The 18,586-nt window shown below is 43.0% G+C and overlaps 1 protein-coding gene across 6 annotated transcripts in view; it reads left to right on the forward strand.

Annotated features, from left to right (window-relative positions):
- The window catches only part of LOC138303860 (bactericidal permeability-increasing protein-like), an 82,929-nt gene that overhangs the window by 20,334 nt on the left and 44,009 nt on the right, over window positions 1–18,586 (forward strand). For all 6 annotated transcript variants that reach the window (XR_011205458.1, XR_011205459.1, XM_069243343.1 and 3 more), the window contains 5 exons: window positions 1,583–1,738; window positions 1,818–1,881; window positions 9,620–9,680; window positions 11,181–11,272; window positions 12,691–12,867. Coding sequence is in view for 4 of the 6 variants with exons in the window: in XM_069243343.1 (XP_069099444.1) it covers window positions 1,583–1,738; window positions 1,818–1,881; window positions 9,620–9,680; window positions 11,181–11,272; window positions 12,691–12,867 (550 nt within the window). In the remaining 2 variants the exon portion in view is untranslated. The remainder of the gene's footprint in view (window positions 1–1,582; window positions 1,739–1,817; window positions 1,882–9,619; window positions 9,681–11,180; window positions 11,273–12,690; window positions 12,868–18,586) is intronic.

The raw sequence follows: 18,586 nt of genomic DNA on the forward strand, positions 1-18,586 counted from the left end.
CTGTTCTGTTTTAGGGTTTGTAAATATTGGTCTAGATTATTTGTTTAACAAAATGAATTAATGTTCCTACATTAACAAATGGTGTTTTACATTTTCAAGAACAATACGTCAGACAAACTATTTATGAGTAGGATTCAAATTACAAAAATACCAACAATATATAACATACGAATTCATATCAACTACAAGGATTCCTCATTATAGTTAGCCACTTATTGAATAAAATGTCAGCTAGAGAGAATCAAACGGAAAGCCTAACACTAAAATAAAACAGAAATAATTCTAAAAGAAATATAAGATTCATTTTTATTGGTAGACATCGCACAGCGCACAAACCATATGGATTCCAATACAATCGAAAAATAGATTATTTTTTTTTGTTTGGTATTGGAAAGATGCATATATTTCCTCGTAGGTGTTATGCAATTCCTTAAAGAATGAATAGATAAAAATAAATAATCTTCTCGATTGCTCTTTGTGATCCTTTCAGGATCTGGGAGGGTCATCAGTTTCACACAGAGATAACTTAGGCAACTTATCAACATAAGAAGAAGGTTCTCTCCATAGTGGTCGACGCAGATTCAGCTCAGAATTTAGGGGCGGTCTTCAGTTTCTGGTGCACTCAATCCATCAATGTTGACATGATTATTGATGTTGTTCAATTGTGCTTAAATACTGCAGGCTAGTAGAAACTCAATAAAACCACAATGTGTGTTTAACAAAACTGTAATAAAAAACATTCTTATAAATTAGATGCTTACTCAACATATAGCACAAAACTCTACGGGTATCAAAGTGTAAGTGTTCATTTTCTGTACAAACAAATGTGAAAGCAGTACATATACTACTGTTTTGCTCTCTTTTGAGCTGTAGTAACTTTAGAAGTGTAGTTTGTGAGTAGCAGTGGTCTTACTCTTTTGTGGGTGGGTGTTTGTATTCGCATATCCATCCATAAAACGCACCTTACCTCTCCGTAAACTCCTCCTTACACTACTTTCTAGCTACTCCCTTTGTCCATCTCACATTTACACCCAAATCGAAGGCTTAGGTGCAGAGGGCTCCGTATAGAAAAGGTAGGGGAAGGGAAGGCACGGTGTTCCCATGTAGGTTTTGAATAAAGTTTTGTAGTACATTTGTAGTACTTCTGCATTGCTACTTTGTGTACTACAAAATGCCCCACTTAATTCTATACATACTCACAAGGGGCTTTTGTACAGCCTCCTTGAGCCATTGGCTTCCTTGGCTCAGGAACCTTCAGCTATTGGCTTGACATATTGTCAATAACATCTTACAGCATCCCACAGTATTATTTTATTCTCATCTTCATTCTACTGACTAGTTGGTGTATCCTTACTTCTCCATTAGAGTGAATGAGGAGCTATTTTACGTTTGAGAAGTACCCTTTGGTAAAATTGATTTGCACTTTTATTGATTTTGTAAGTGCTCACATGCGAGTGGTAAACCTATTTGGCTTTGCCAATCCTTGTTTTTCAAGAACCAGCTACAATTGGAGGGGGTAGGGCTTCTCACATTGGTAATTCAATTACAGATATTTTCTATTTCTCTTCCCTTCTGCCTGCAGGAATCCTGGTGGCTCTTTTGATGTCTTTGTAAGTGGCCTGTCTCTCTCATCTGTTCTTGGGGCAACCAGGGATGATTCTGGGCGCCCTTCAGTGAGGGAAGGCAGCTGCAGCACGACCATTGGGGAGCTGAGAGTCACATTCAAGGATGGAATGAGGTAAAGTGTTTACCCCTCAGGCTTCCCTATGTGCTTCTGTGTCTCATGCATTCAGCTCCCTGTGTTTCCTTTTCTGCAGCTGGCTGTACAATCTCTTCAGGAAGTCACTAGAGAGACCCCTGCGGGATCTGCTTTATTCAAAGGCAAGTCTTATCCACTCGCGCTGGCGTCAAATACACATTTTTGCTGCTTTATTGTTCCAATGTTTCATCTCATTTAAAGCGCATGTGCCATCATTCAGTGTTTCCATGCACAGTTCTGTTCCTCAAAATCATATCCCATAAAGTACCTTTGTAGTCATAATACACCTTTCCTGTGCAAAACTGTACTCATGAAAATAATCTGATATTTTTCTAAGTCTATTCTCAGTCTGGGTCCAGGCTATGTGTAGAGGGCTCTAGCGATGACTGCCCTTGCATTACAACGTCACAAGTTGAACTATTGCGTCAGCACCCACAGACTCTAAGATCCTGGATCATTAAGCGATGGAGGAGCAGGCTGTGTACTCCCATCATGTTAATGAAACAGATGTTTGATTAAGTAAAATACAGTACTAATGAGAATACCTGGGCTTACTGCCCTTGTGGCTGTGGCACCAAGAAACAGACTTTTATTCAGAAAAATGGTTGTACAAAATTTAGGCAGTAGAAAAAAACGTATTAAAATCAAGAAACCGATCAATCAGCTTTCCAAATGCAGTCACTCGAAGACAAATTTAATAAGTAACGTTGCACAAAATTGGTCACAATCGTATTAGGAAAACTGCAGATCTGAATTTTTAAATATTAAATGTCAAAAGGCACCCAGAAAGCACGAAGCACCACGGGAAATCAACGGGCGGGGTGATCGAGGCCTACAAGCCTTTTGATGCCAGCCATGTTGGATCTCTGGTTGGGTACAACTCAGTGGTTCACCCAGATCAACAGTTTTACCTTGTGACTTACACGACATTATGGCGGTTGAACTGTTCCACAAGAGAGGGTTTCACGAACATGGATTCGATGAATGTGGGGTGCTGCTGAAGTCTTGAGTTGTGGCACCAAAAGCTCTAGATGGACACACTTGAAAAACATGGTAACCAAGGTCTCTTCACTGCTGAGATCAATGAGCCGCCTTTTCCCACTCTTTAAGTTTTACGTTTAGACTTGAAAGAGATGCTGAAGCTCAGTGTTCTCCAGGGGGACTAGGCTGAGTGCTGTAATCAGTCAGGGTGACTTAGTTAAGGTGAAAAGTGGACTTTTTCACCTGTCAAAAAGTTATTCAGTTTGACATATGCTGTTTGTATTTCCAGGACAAGTCCATTCAGAGATGCAATGGCAATCCTAAAATCATGAACATACAAAAAGTGATGAGGGGAATGCTTGCAAATACATCCGAAATCCTGCCTTTAAAGTCACTCATGTGATTAGTGTAAAACCACACTGCAGCCAATATATAGCATCTGGCTTTTATGGCACTGGTGCACTTTCTGCACCTCATTGATGTGGCCTGTGGTCAGATACTGCAAATAGGGGAAACACCCGGAAGAACGAGTCCGGAACCACGAGGTTGTGAAAAACGAAAGCGAAACAACGCTTTCGTTTTCCACGACTTCCTGGTTTTGGTACCTTAACCACGCATGTCTGAACAACGTACATGCGTGGTTAAGGTACAGAAGAAGGGAGTCGGAGTGGACGCGGTGAAGGAGGAGGTGAGTTGGGCTGGGACTGGGGCTTTTTTGGGGGGGGCTTGGGGTGATTAGGGTTTGGGGGTGCAGGGTTTAGGTTTAAGGGGTGGGTTGGGGGTTAGGGGTGTTTAGGTTTTAGGGGTGGGGGTGGGGACTCAGGGTATTTTTAGTTTTTGGGGTGGGGTGGGGGGCTGGGGGTGATTAGGGTTTGGGGGTCAGGGTTTAGGTTTAAGGGGTGGGGGGCTGGGATGGAAGCATGCTGGGTCGTGCATGCTGATTGCTAATGCCTTTACCAGGAATGCGTTTATAACGGTAAAATCGTTGTAAACACATTTGTGGTAAAGGCATCAGTGGTTAGAATGAGGTCGCTGTTCCGACCTCATTGTTGGGCCACTGGTGATTTAGGCACCCGTGGTTCCAAGATATAACCGCAAATAGAGTTACCAATTGATTACCATGTTTTAAGGAGAGGAGCACATGCACCGGAAGGTGTTCAGAAACCTCTCAGTGCTCAGAGTTAAATATGCCAGTACATTCAGTCTGAAAAAAATGATGGGTGACCAGGCCAAATTATATACTTTCCTACACGAATGATTGGTACAAAGAGAATTTTGTATGTCTGTTTTTAATTAAATCTATGAACAAGCCTTACAGCTGGGTAAACCCTTACTGTGACTGGCCCTGTGAGGGGAGGGAGCCCTACTTCTTAGTGTGTGGAAATAATCAGGCTCCTAACCAGCAGGACAAAAGCAAGGCTCAGAAGATTAAGAGCCTGATTTAGATGTTGTGGGTAACGGTCCCAACGTCGACTTTGCGACTGAAAACCCATCCACCGCCATGACGGTCCACCCACCATATTTAGATGTTGGCGGTCCCATAGCCGAAAGCCTTCATTTGAACCACAGTCTCTGCCAAGAAACCCCAACGACATTGACGGCAGGAGAGGGAAAAGTGGATGCCGGTGGACCACAGCCACCCTTCCACCCACGCATATTTAGATGTGCCTCACTGCCAAGTAAAAAGTGGTGGTCTGACCTCCACTTCTGAGTTGGCGGATTGGGGGGGAGGTGTTGAAAACTCACCTTTTTTCTCCATTCCACCTCCATCTATGACTGTACACGACTTGACAACACCTGCCATCACTGCTGCCACTGTCCCACGGAGAAACCACAACCTCTCTGTCACCGGACTTGAAGGTGGGGACACTGCATTGCCAGGGTATATTGGATGAGCACTGCACAAGAGGTTGCGACCACTGCAGGCATATACATGTCACTGTAATTTTTTGCATATGTCAGGGAGACAATTGTGTCACACAAGGCTAGGGACACACTGGCACAACTCGCATATTGCACACATGCACAACTGTGATTGTGGTGTCATCATTCATTGCCAAACGAATACTGGCACCATAATGACGGTGCACTCACACTTAACAATGGTGTCCATGTGTGTGCATTGCAAAGGGAGCTGTACTGGTAGCTTTGTGCTAACTGTTGTGTATGTGAGTCAGTCTGTATATGTGTGTGTTTGTGGATTGGCTGTTTGAGGTGGAGAGAGCTGGAGTGTGTGATGTGGTTCTGTCTGTATGTGTGTCACTTGCATGTGAAACTGATGTTGTTCTGTACGGTGACTTGCCATGAAACACATTCAGGTGAGTTTTGTTGTGTGGCGGACATTGTTGTGATGTGTGTAGTTGTGCCTTTTTGTGAGTGTGTTTGTGTAGCTGAGTATGAGTAGTTGTGTTGATTGTTGTGGTTGTGTCATGTGTGAGTGCAGTGTCATTGGTGTGTGTTGTGTCATGGATGTATGTCAATGTGTTTTTTCGGCATGTACAAGTTGTGTTGGCATTGTAAAGGATGATGCTGTGTATGTTGTGTAGTGTGTAGTACAGAGAAAAACCTATTGGCTAAGGTACAGTGTGTTTGTCACTAACCTCTACCACTGTATGTAGTCCATTGGGTCCACCACCTTATCCCTCCGTCAGCAATCAGTCGCCAGCTGTCCGCTTACAGAGCTGTAACATCTAAATACGGCGGGTGGAATACCATGGACTTGATGGACTTCTCGGGTCCGCTGCTGACAGGGCTTGGCAGTAACACCGCCAAGATCTAAATCAGGTCCTGTATCCTTTGTGAGTTTGTCACAAGGATGTGAGAGCCACAACTGGTCAAAAGTGGCTGAAGACATCTATGTTGCCCAACGTCTGAGTATTCCTGGCTTTCATCACTCCCACTCACTTTATACCTACTCTAACTTTTCTGAACATGAAGGCTTTACTATTTCGCCCCTGGAGTTAAGGCTCAGATTGCTACCTTTAAATAGCGGAAATAGCCTTTACAATTTTGGAGGTGCACCCATTTGCAATTGTGATTGTACTTTAATTTTTAGTTGAGCTGTCCAGTAGTCACTTGTTCAGCCAGTTTTAAGAGGTGTGGTTCTAAGATTTGATACTTACCAAAGACGTATGCCAACTGCCCAAATCTGGCACCGATACTCCTCACGCAAGGACACTGCCGGAAGAAAGCAGGTACCCCCACTAAACTACGTCAAGTAACCCAGACTACTAGAGCCCACTGTTTCCTTTAGTTGGGTAGTAAGACTTTCACACCCAGTCCATTACCACCCCAGATCCTTCCTTTTTAATTCTGGTCTGGTTTGGTTGATGAGCTTTTACCTGACATTACATCTTCACTTTTAGATTTTAGGCCACCCGAGCTCTCCTGGCACCCAAGACTGCTGCAAAAGTTGGACATAGGGCAGGCCTCTGTAGCAGGTTACAAGATACATTGTATCACTGTGGCTGACTTCTTTCCTCCTTTAAACAAAACTAACAGGCACTGGCAGAGGAAACGAGTTCAGTCCTGAGATCTCCCAACCCTCAAGTTATCTGAAGGGTAGTTTATTTGAATTGTACTGTGTAAGCAGGAAAGTTAGGTTTGAAGTCCAATCTCAGTTCCATCAGCTACTGGCATATTCTGTTTTTTTTGGTGGTGGCGCTTGTAATAACTTCCCTACATTTTAAGGTGTTTATAAAAGGCGTGTTCCTTTGGAAAGAAATAGCAGAACATTTGTTTTGTTGTGTATAATCAGTTGTGTTCTGCAGTATCTGAGTTAGGGCCGTCCACAAACAAGTTTTTCCTGCTCGCCCCTGCTACACTAAGAGAGTCAAATGCACAAAGGAAGGAATCTGGCGTGATTTAGAAAATTGCAGGGTTTGCGACAAAAAAATGCATTAATACATTCATCCCACATTCATTCAACTAGAGGGCAACACTACCTGAGACCCTGTGACACCAGTTGTACGTGGCATGAGTTGTTATGGATTATACCCAGTAACCATTGTCCCTGGACAGAAGGCCTCACAAGTTGACATTTATTTGCTTGCAAAGATGAGCACTATAATTTGGAGAAATCTGGCCCTTTTGTACTTACCCCTTCCTCTAGAATCTTTTCCTGTGTAGCTGGTGGTTGCTGCCTGTAGTGTTGTGTTTCTAACCACAGTGTACTCTTGCCTCATGCCTCATGCTGTGTGTTGCAGGCCCTTGGGTCCTGTTTGTTGTATTACATGTGGCCTTCTCTATGGAGAATGGATGGTCTTGTATCGTTGATTACTTGTAATTGAGGGTGGCACCCGGTGTCTCAGCTTGCCGGCAACCCTCGTGGTTGTTCTAGGTGTGTTTTATGCAGTGTACCATCTGCTGGACATAACATGCTGGCTCCTGCTGTCCTGACATAACTATTAAATGTGACTAAAATAAGGTGCTGCAAAAATGCTGCAAAAAACACAATCTTTTGACGCAAAATTTTCATTTTTATGCCGCAATATTTCCCATTCAATGCCACAATATCCTGAGGGGTCTGGTTAATAGGAGGTGTATGAGGCTCTAATGCCCTCATTTTGACTTTCGCAAGCGGAAAAGGCCTCTGCCAAACTCCAGCAGGTCAGGAGGCCGTCAGTGCGGTCTCCTTCTCGCTGGCTCTATTATGAGTTTTCCGCTGGGCCAGCGGGAAATGCACAACAAATTTGACGACAGCTCATAATATGGCAGGTGGCACTGCTGATGTGCGTCGGGTGCACCAGCATCTGTCATGCAAATCAGACAGTGATTTGTGCAACGGGGCTTGCCAGTGGAACCCCCGCACTGCCCATCCCAACTGCGTGGGCAGTGCAGGGACCTCCTGGGTCCCCCGGCACCCTGTCTCTGCCAGAATTTACATGGCAGTAAAACCGCCATGTAAACGCCAGCAGAGAGAGGGATCGTAATCCCCAGGGCAGCGCTGCTTGCCGCGCTGTCCTGGCGGATTGGGCCCGTCAGCACTGCCAGGACACATGGCATTTTCACCACGGTCTTAATGTCGCGGTCAGACCGCCACTTTTGTGGCAGTCTGACCGTGACCCTGGCGGTCTTAATGAGGCCCTTAGTGTTTTGGAGGAGTAAGGAAGTCAAACAGGACCGAAAGGAGGTCACGTGCTATAAATGTCTTGACACAATAAAACATCTGATGGAATTAAATCAGTCCTGGGATTGTGCAATGAGAAAAGGCAACAGTACAGGCATTTTGCCTAATAAGCATACCTCGGCACAATGAAAAAGGCATTCTTTGGGCCTTTTAAAGTAATTTGTTGGCACCATTAGGTGGCACTCTAATGCTAATGCTTTACCTTGCCACATGGAGGCACCAGGCCCATTTTAAGTGCAGCCCCCTTTGTATATCTTGGTAAGCTTCTCAACAGGGAATGTATGTGAAAGACCAGCAGAGCCATTTACCAGCCTTTAAGACACAGACGTCTTGTACATATACCTAGCCTTTTCAGAGTAAATTAGACCACCTCTGCAACGCTCATGATTGAAGTAAAAGAAACAAGCAACACAACACAGGAGGTGGTGGAGGGCAGGTGGGGAGAAGGTAAAAAAGTGCTATGATGCAGTCAGCGATGTCCACGTAAAATTGCTTTTTTGTTTTGGTGGGTGGGGGTCTGACATTTGACCTTGGTCTTTGAATACACAGCAAATGTGAATGTTGTATATGGATTGGATTGTAGAATTTGAGGTGCTTCTTAAGTGTTATGTGATGGTGAATCGCTGCAATAGGCTTCTTGTCAAATCAGGCTTCACATTGCATCGATGTATGGTAGATTGTAGACTTCACACAGAAATAGTGTTTCCTGGAGAGATGTGCACTGTTGAAATCTTCTAAACCACAGCCACACAGTTTCGAACCACAGAAACAAAAAGCACACAATCGGCCTTTAAGAAAAACTCAATGGAATGGAGCCAATTACCTCCAACTCGAGAAAAGCTGATGTTTTATTTGAAGCTTTGGACTTCATCCAAAAGGAATAGGACATAAGGCTTTCTGAACAGCCATGCATGATTGGAGTGAAATGCCAGAAGAAAGAAAATATAACAAACAAGCAGCAACATGGGGAGCGAGACAGGGTGAGCAACGATGGATGGAGGGGGCAAGCAAGAAGGGGGTAAGCAGCGATGAGGGAGTGGGTGGGGGGATGGGTAAATCAGTGAAGTTGGATGGGGTTGGGGGACAACCAAGCAGCACCGGGACATTAACAAAAAAACTCCACTCCCTTTGAAGTCATAGAAATAAAAGTAAACAGCCGTCTTCGGACAACAGCGTGGGACATTTGTTCTTGGTCAGCAAACGTGACAAGATAAGAACAAGATTTATAGGCCTGTTTACAGAAACAAAGTTCAGAGCGAGTGAAAACACAAGCACTCCTGTGAAATGCTCAAAAACATAGAAATAAGTAGTCTCTAAAACAATTCCAAGGAGCAGTGAATGGATAGTAGTAATTGGTCCATGCTCTCGGGAGGTTTAAACACAGGAAGAGGCATGATGCATGCATGCCAAGAACAAATGGGGAGAAAGAATATGAGAGCAACGAGGGCACCAGCAAATGGGAAGCCTATGGGCAGGCTGAAGCCCACCTATTGAATACAACATGTCTCTTTGAGACAGCGCATACTCTGACTAGCCAAGACCTAAAAAAGGTGCGGGATATGTGTGGGACGAATGCTAAAAGAAAAAGTTAAGCTGGTACAAAAAAAAGTGTTAGTTTGAAAAGTATGCTACCATTTGCCATGATTTCGAAGGTCATGGTTTAAAATGTATTGTGTTAAATGTGGTTAATTTGTGTGTGGAAAAAATGCAGCACAACTGTACATTTAAATATATATCTATTATTCTTGTAGTCGTGTGCAGCGGTGAGAAAAATGATTACGGACCTGGATCAGATTCTGAGGACCATGCCAGGTGAGCGGAGCCTGTGGTGTGCATTGAGAGAATGAGAGAGCAAGAGTGAGTAAGAGAAGATTAATTAATGTTGGATGACGCTTGATGGTCGCCTACGGATACCAAATGACTTTAATATGGAAAGGTTGGGTCATTCCCACTCAAAAGACTTTTTAAGAGAAGAGCACAGTGGGCAATTGCCCAGGGCCCCTACCTTCCGAAAGGCCCCTAATTAAGTGAATGGGATTTTAAGAGGACTCTACTCTTTCTCTCTCTCAACCTCTCTCTCCCTGGCTACCTCTGCTTCGGACACTGTCTCTCTACCTATCCCTACCTCACCACTCAGCTTTTTTATTAAGCCTTTCTCTAGGTCACCTACCTGTTGCTCTTTCATCTGTCCCACCTTTCCTTGCTTTCTCCTCTTTACCGCTCTCTATACCGCGACCTTCCTCTAATTTACTTCTTCTGCCCTCTGTCTGTCTTGTCTCTCTTTCTACCGCCCATGGCTCAACATGGAGACCCCTCCATCCCTTGCCTTGTGTCATTTCAAGGAGACCAGGGTGCCTATCATGTCACTGGCACCTCGATGCTGATTGACATGTGCATTCAATGTACATCCTATGTGGTGCTCAGGATATGCATGGCACAGTAAATATATATACTGCAAGTAAGGATGTTGTCACCATATAGCACTTGTGGAGGCGTGCGGTGTAAGGGACATGTATAACAAACGCTTCCTTTAGCACTTTTATCCACTGTGTGCCTCTGTTTCTGAAAGGTTAAGGTATAAATGAATATTGTTTGGAATCATGAGGGCTTGAATGACCTGAAAATGGGCAATAAATTTAAAGTTAGTCTGAACAGGGGCCCCAAAACATGTCTTGCTTGGGGCCTCACATATGTTATGATGTCTCTGTTCTACATTAAACCGTGCCATAGCAGAGAGACCTTCTGTGAGATCTCACACAAACACCCGTGCTGCAGGCATTCACAGTTTATCAACAGGTTTATTTACAAACCCTTTATTGAGCGCTAAATATATATCTATTCAGAGAATGTTAGCTGAAGTCTACACAGTAACACATACAGAGGATGATATTTTTAATTACTATTTGTGTAATTTATTAGTAAATCAAATGTAATAGAACTGCAAACGTACTGCAGTTACTCAAGCCAGGGTGGTCTTGTTATAAATATCATGTATTGCTTGTCTCACCAGCATTTCCTCTGCCTGTTAAGAAGGCCAAGCAAGCTACTTCATGGCATAGCTATGTTATTTCCTCAACAGTACTCAATATACCAACTTTAGAAAGTTGAAAGGCGGGGCCAGGTCTGCTGCGATCTAGTATCTTAATGGAGGCAGCGATACTTGGGACAGCAACTTCCAGAGAAGAAACAAGAGCTGGGGCAGAGGAGCTTGTGGGCCAGGAAGATGCCTCAACAGCTGGCAGGGGTGGGGGTAGCGGCGCTGGTTACTCAAACATCTGTCAAATATGTCTCATCATCTGCTTCTTCCACCAGTCTCTGTCCAGATTGATCAGAGCGCTGTATTCGATTATTCGTTATTGGAGGCCCCTCTGATTACAGATCAGTATTCAGAACTGGACTTCAAGGTGAGGAGAACCATTGTGGAACCAAATATATAAAATACAGCACTGGCGCCAGAAGCGATCAGCCCAACCCAACTAGATTTCCTCATGGTTGACTCTGTAAATCTATTGGGCAATAGTTGATTGTAGGTCAGTCATGAGCTGCAACTGACTGAAACTGCTGATTGCGCAAATTTCTGTGGCGTGCCATGATAGTGTAAAGCTTACATTTCTGCAAATATTCCCAGACATCTAATATATGATCTCTCAATTATGCTGTTCAATTTTCTGTTCTTGAAGAATCCCAAAACATTGTGGTCTGATTTTATTATGTTAGTCATTCTGAGAAAAAGGGGCAGAATTCGGTTCCAGAGCATATAAATTGTTCCATATGAGGACGAGTCCTGCTGACGCTAGTGTCATTTTACCTTCCTTCACTTCGCGTTCTGCAGATCGCGTGTGTGTAATGGGGAAAGTGAAACTACAATTACAAAAATGGTAAGTAATGGGGTTCCCGGCTGGGTCTAGGATCAAATATTGATGTGGTGGCCAAGAATCTGTATTTCTTTATCTACTTCTGAGTAGAAGCGGTTATAAGAATGGTGATCAGAGAGGTGTCTTGCTAGAAATGTTGGAATGGTGAGGAGATGGTACTGAAAAAGGGTTATCAGAGTTAGATTCGTGGTCATGCAGCATGGGTGGTCATGCTGGAGTCTGGGTGGTGGTCAAGGGGTTTAATTTGTGGTCATGTGGGTTGGGATATAAGTTGTGGTCAATGGATGAGGTCATATGTAGTGGTCAGTTTTGGACTGAGGTTACACACTTATGGGGGTGGGAGATTGGACTGAGCAGTAGGCATCAGATTATTGTGCTGGTCAAGGCTGAAGTGTAGTAAAAAGTGAGGCTGAAGAGATGGTCATGGCTTGAGCAGTAGTAACGAGGGTTTGAGGGAAGCAGTGGTCATGATCAGGGCTCTGGTCAAGGGCTGGAATGAGGGTTATGTGGGTTGAGGTTGTAGAGTCGCTCCGAGTGTTGATGTGGTGGACGGGTGCTGGAGTAGTGAGCTTGTGGGTTGCGGATGGCTTGTTGGTTTGGACGTTCTAGTGGTGTTCGGGGGTTGCAGTGGTGGCCATGAATTTGGGGATCAGGGTTTAACAAAGCAGCATAATTACTATGAATTGAATGTTATCCTCGCGTTTTCTTTCAAATTGTTCCTGTCTCCTCAGTTCTTCTTTGCACCCATTCAGCGTCGCTTTGTATTCCTCTTTTCTGCCCCACCAAACCTCTTTAATTGATTTATTCCTCCTGTGTCTTTACGACTTATCTATCACCTTCCCTTACACCTGCTAGCCTCTGCCCTACACCTCTGGTGCCACTCCTCTCTCTATAATCTATTACCACACCACCACTAACTCTGGCTCCCATTTATGTTTTTCCACTAGGGTGAGTTTTACAGTTCCAAACACGCTCGTGACCCCAACTTTTCTCCAGCACCCTTCTCAATGCCTGACCAAACTGGCCAGATGTTGTATTTTGGACTCTCTGAGTCTTTTTTCAATTCCGCGGCATTCGCCTATTTCACATCAGGAGTCATGCAGGTCAACCTCACTCAAAACAAGGTAAGCCAGGGAATCATGAGGTTGAGGCGGAACGATGTGTATGAATGGAAGGGTCAGTGTTTGATCATTGACTTCTAGAAAAATAAGTCTCTTTTTGTATGCCCTGAAATCCAAAATATGACACTCTTCAATTTAGACATACGAGTATAGTTCTGATGATGTTTTAGGAAACCCCTGTGTGAATATGCCAAATGTCAGCAATTTTACACGCCGGGGCACCCTCCAAGATTGACAGTATAGCTTTATAAATTTATTTTCAAGTTTAATGTTGTTAAATTTCGGTTCAGACTAATTGACCGACCGACTTGTGAAATCCATTCAGGTTCTTAAAACAACCAATAAATGTGTCACTAATCCCCTGCAAAATTCACTTTATGTAGACTTGCCTCATACATTTTCATTATGGATATATAGAAAAGTCTTACTAAAGTTTTACTGTTTAGTAGGTCAACCACCTCAGCCCCAACATAAATTCCTTGGGCCAGTTACCAGTTTCTTTCCACTTCAGAATGCAATAAAAGCTGGCCATAATATCAGCCTATTGTAATAGAGGGATCCAATGAGAGGCTCTTAATTCATATGAATGCTTGACATTAAGAATCTCACTAAACTGAAAAAGAATCCCAGTCCTTGGCCTTAAAAATCAGAGATCACTTTACACTGCAGGAAATCATTTCAGTGCTCCATGTTAAAGACAGTACCGGATTACAATTGGGCCCTCACTTTCAGGTGCCTCAACCATAATTTCTCCTGCTTTGCTAATATGATCTCAATTGGCAGGATTTGAAAAATAAAGATATGTTCCTTCTGACCATTCCCCACTTTAAGCACCCATCACATGGCCGGAGAGCCTTTCCCTTTCCCCTTTTCACTGTCCTTTTTGGAGCTCTTTTGACCTGGAACTTTGGTAGATCTTGAGTTCTTATGACCTTGAACCTTAGCAGATCTGCAGTTGTTTTTGCCTGGAACTTTGGTAGATCTGGAACTCTTTTTTGCCTGAAACTTTGGCAGATCTTGAGCCCTTTTCTCCTGGAACACTGGTAGATCTCATAGTGGTCTTCTAAAAGCTCTGAAGACACACTTGTTTTAAGGCAGTCCATAGACATTGTATCAGAAGACTCCTCCTTGGGCATGGTTACAGCCAGGGATGTGGGGGTCTGCATGAAGGGACAGCAGGGACAGCCCAGATAATATCATTGTGTGCCCCCCAAAAATGCCTTTGACTTCAGAAATGCTGGACAGATCAGGAGACTGTGCTAGGGTAATCTCATAACTTTAGTCAATTGTTTGCGTGATTGGTATCCTGCCAGATGCACTCCAGCATTCGCGCCCCTTATGGCCTTCTTAGCCTAATCTTTGCATGCTGCAGTGATGACCTCCCAAATCTGGGGTCTCAAAAACTGAAAAAAGCACTGGTTTGCAATTGATAAATTTAATCAGTGCTCCGCCTGACAAAGGTTAATCCCTGAAGTATACTGGGGCATGTAAAACAGCATCAGATGATTAATCAAACCTTATGAACCATAAAGTAAGCAATGGACGATTCAAGGATTAATTCAGCTTCAGCGTTGGTAGCAATTGAAGTGTTTTAAGGGACTATATTGAAATAAGGGCAATAATTGGGCTTTCCAAATTTAACATTCTATTTGGGATTGGAAGGTTAGCTTCTTTCGAACCAGAGGAATAATTATTAGATGTGCTTGTGAAGAAGCAAAGCTCTTGGAGGCACCCTTCAAACATGATTACGTGATTTTTAGATCTCACCTACAGACAGCTCTTGCTGGTGAACAGCGATTGTGGGCAACACCAATACTTAGAGGGGGCGTTAGGTCAGTTCTTCGCTTACCAGCGGCGGATTCTTTTTTGATTGCTTTGCAGAGCATAGCTTCTTTACCATCCGTTTGAGTGTATGGCTTGTATCCTTCCATTGATTCTATTCAGGGAACTACTTTTTTCTTTTTCTATCAACACTATGCAGTGCATGTGTTTTCTTGCTCCCTCCATTGTGTGCTGCTTTCTCATTTAACTGGCTGCTGCAACCCAATCTCTCTGTGTTGCCCCACTTCCCCACACCTCCTGGCTGTTTTGCAGTTTATTTTTCACCCCCCACAAAGCTGTTGATCCATACCCCCACCTTCAGCTCTAGCATTGGCGTCTCCCCCACCAGTACCTCCACTGCTGCCCCGTCCCTTACCATCAAATTCATTTTTTATTAAAAAATGATTATTATTATTATTATTAGTAGTAGTAGTAGTAGTAGTAGTGCTAGTAGTAGTAGTAGTAGTAGTGGTAGTAGTAGTAGTAGTAGTGCTAGTAGTAGTAGTAGTAGTGCTAGTAGTAGTAGTAGTAGAAGTATTTATTTATTTATTTGGGAGAGCTGGCAAAGTCCATTTTCCACCAGGCCGCTCCTTTCACTTTAATATACTTTTGCACATATTTTTTACTTTACTGCTCCAAGATTGGTGTCTGCCATTTTGAAATGGTAAATGAAAAGAAAAAATAAGAAAAATGGGCACTGCTTGATCACATATACGTGTGCATGTGACACATGCGCACATATACATCATCAAGTGACAGCAACTATGTTGCTGTTTTTGCCAGTGCGGTTCGAGATGGTTAAGGCTGAATGGATAAGAAGCTGTGTTAAGTTTTTATAGCCTTTTATGAAATGCGGGTCACCACAAATGGAAGCAGTAACAGAAAGAGCAATATCAAAGTCTAGCTTGGCCATATTAGACTTACTTCACTGTTATTAGTAAACTCTGTGTCATAATATACAAGGATACAGTTATTAAAAATATTGCCCATAGTATGTATTAGTGTTCATGGTTGTGTCCCTCTTTATTACAAGTGGCATTCTTATGGCGAACACAAGTTTTTAAACCATTTATGGGGCGGGTGCTGGTCGTTCGCTTGGAAAGATGCACCATGTGCACTTTTCCTGGGATTCTGTTAGGAATGTCATGTAGCATATTCCTCAAGCAGATTTCCCCCAGTGCAAACTGTGAGCTGTACCCTTGTGGTGTCAATCCCTAAATGGCTCCCTCCATCCTTTATCCAAAGACTGCATCTCACTTGTGCCTGTTGAGTTCTGCATCCCCAGTGCCTATGCAGGGTAAGTCTTAAGCTCGGCCTTCACTACCTAAAGCAGAACAAGGTGTACCACAAAAAGGCCTGCGACTGCACCCTAGCTGACCTAGGGCACTGCTGAAGCTCAGCTAAAGTGCATCACGACTACGGTCATCGCTTACTCATTCACGGATTGTTTTTTTTTTAAAGTGGAGTCACTGCCCAGACTGACAGTGGTAACGTCACTAAGGAAGGTAGTGGTGAGGACAGGGCTGTGTCCTTTCCTGTTTGCCTCAGGCACTGGAGGGTTTCTGGGTTCAAAAACCAGTTGTCATTTGGAGACAGTGATAATGAGATGAGAGTAGGACATGGGGTCTTCAAATGAAGATCTGAGGAGTCTTATTTTCAGGGCAGTGGCTGCCAATGGGCCGAGCCGTACCTCAGTGCCAGTCTAGCAGTCGCTGAAGGCATTTCCCATGTAGGTCTCCTTCTACTGGCCTGTAATTTGTTCACCGGTGGGAGCAGAGGAGGGCTCTGTGGCAGTGGCATAACAAAACGTGAGGGGGGGCCTGCAAGATATGCTGAAGGGGTCCCCACACTCACATCAGTAGGAGCTGAGGGCCCCCCTCCAGTATGGGTAAGCCTGAGAGCCCCCAGCCTCTGCTACAACCCTGCTGAGTGGTCAAAACCACTCATCAAAACTGGCCAGTCCCCGGCACGGGCAGTAACAGAAATCAGGGACTTTAAAAGGTTGCATAGGTTCTGCTCCTGTGGAAAATCCTTTCATTACTTTTTTTTAGTTGCAAATGTACACTACTCTGTTTTTCTAACAGCTCACTACGTGCTATGAAAACCCTTCCAATTGACACATAGAAAATAAAAGCACTGAAGTGAAAGGGTTACTATGTTTCTCTTATATTTTCCATGAGGATCTCTGCACATGTAAGTTTCCTACTCAGTAGTAATTGGGGGAGGGACTGGGGACAGTGGTCAGAAAATAGGGAATATCTACTGCAAAATGAGAGGAGTAAGGGCATGTTTTATGCAAGGAATAATCATACAAAAACCTACCCACAAAGAGTAAGACTGCTGTTCTTTACAAACTACACTTCTAAAGTTACTACTGTCCTAAAAGTTATAAAACAGAAATATGTGTACTTCAGTAAGTCTAGGACCACATAAGGCCCTTTACAGGTACTGCAGCACATTCCCATGGAAATAAATGGAGAGCTGGACTTAATATTGCACTCAGTAGGAAATAATTTTAGGATAAGTCAATTATCTACATTTTTAAATTATGTGTGCATGTGCAGACAAACACACATAAGTTATTAAAATATTTTTTTAACTTTGATTAAAAATTAGATTGGAATTTAGATTAATTAAGCACAACTTTTAATTAAATGTACTAAATGTTAAATTAAAATACATTTGTTAGGCTTTTATATTTTGTTATGTTTTAAAAAATATTCCTTAAAAGATCTATATATTTAAAATATGTTATCATTTAATAAACATTGATTTTCAAGATTAATGTGCTCTAGCATTTTATTGTATTAGTTCTAGGGTACACATAATTATTTAAATGTGTTTCACATTTATCTTTTGAAATAAATTAGATATATTCTTTAAGTTAATAAACTTTGATCAGTTGTAGAATCTTTCTCATTGGGAAATCTTCAACGTGGTGGCAGAGATCTCCTCCTTCCTGTGACAAGCTACAAGTAGTAATTTTACCCTCATAGATTTGCCCCCCCACCCCTTGCGTTTTCAGGGGATGGAGACGTAATTCTACTTTTTCAAATGTATTTACATTCTGAATTGGTGTATAGCCAAAAGCAGTAAATTTACCCAAAGTGTAAGTACGTTTTCTTGTGTAGGTTTACTTGTGCAAATTTACCTTTGTGAATAGCTCCCCATAATTGATAACCAAATAGGAACAAATACCATACGGGAAGACACAACATGTAGATGCCACATAGAACGAAGCCACGTCTTCAGAGCCTTAAGAGATATTCTACAGAGAAATGCACCATAGATATGCCACAAAGAAAGGTGCAACACCATTGTAGTTATACATAGAGATGACACGATGACACACTATGGGGTCTCATAAAGTTTGAGTGGAGAGATGTTCTTATTTAGAGGGTGTGGTATGAAGAGACCACACCCTCATGTATACACTAGTATTGATGTAAGAACATCTGCTACTATGCACTCTCTTGTCAGAATATGGGAATAGGCTAAGGTTCACCAAACCTCTGCTTAATTTGAGCTGGTGGTTACAAGTGGGGCCCACCAGAATTCATTTTTGGGGACCAGGACATATTTTTATCATCAGTTTTTGAGCAAGAGAGAAGAACTCTAAAGAGAGCAAATGTTAGATTAAAAGAAAGACAGGAAAATAATTAAAACAGAAGGGACAAAAAACAACCCGTAAGAGTAAAATCAAATGCCAGACAGTGTAGGAACGTGGATGCAAGAACCACCAGGTGAAATCAAAACTACTTAACCTTGGTATGTGGCAAACCTGACATTTGGCAGCACCAGCAATGGATTCAGAAAAAAGCCTTAGGTCCACCACTTATTAATTTACAAATTAAGCACTGTCCAAAGGATACAGCCGACAAACCCAGGTGCTCATGTGTTC

This window comes from Pleurodeles waltl, chromosome 7 (assembly GCF_031143425.1).
Source record: "Pleurodeles waltl isolate 20211129_DDA chromosome 7, aPleWal1.hap1.20221129, whole genome shotgun sequence".
Classification (NCBI taxonomy): domain Eukaryota; kingdom Metazoa; phylum Chordata; class Amphibia; order Caudata; family Salamandridae; genus Pleurodeles; species Pleurodeles waltl.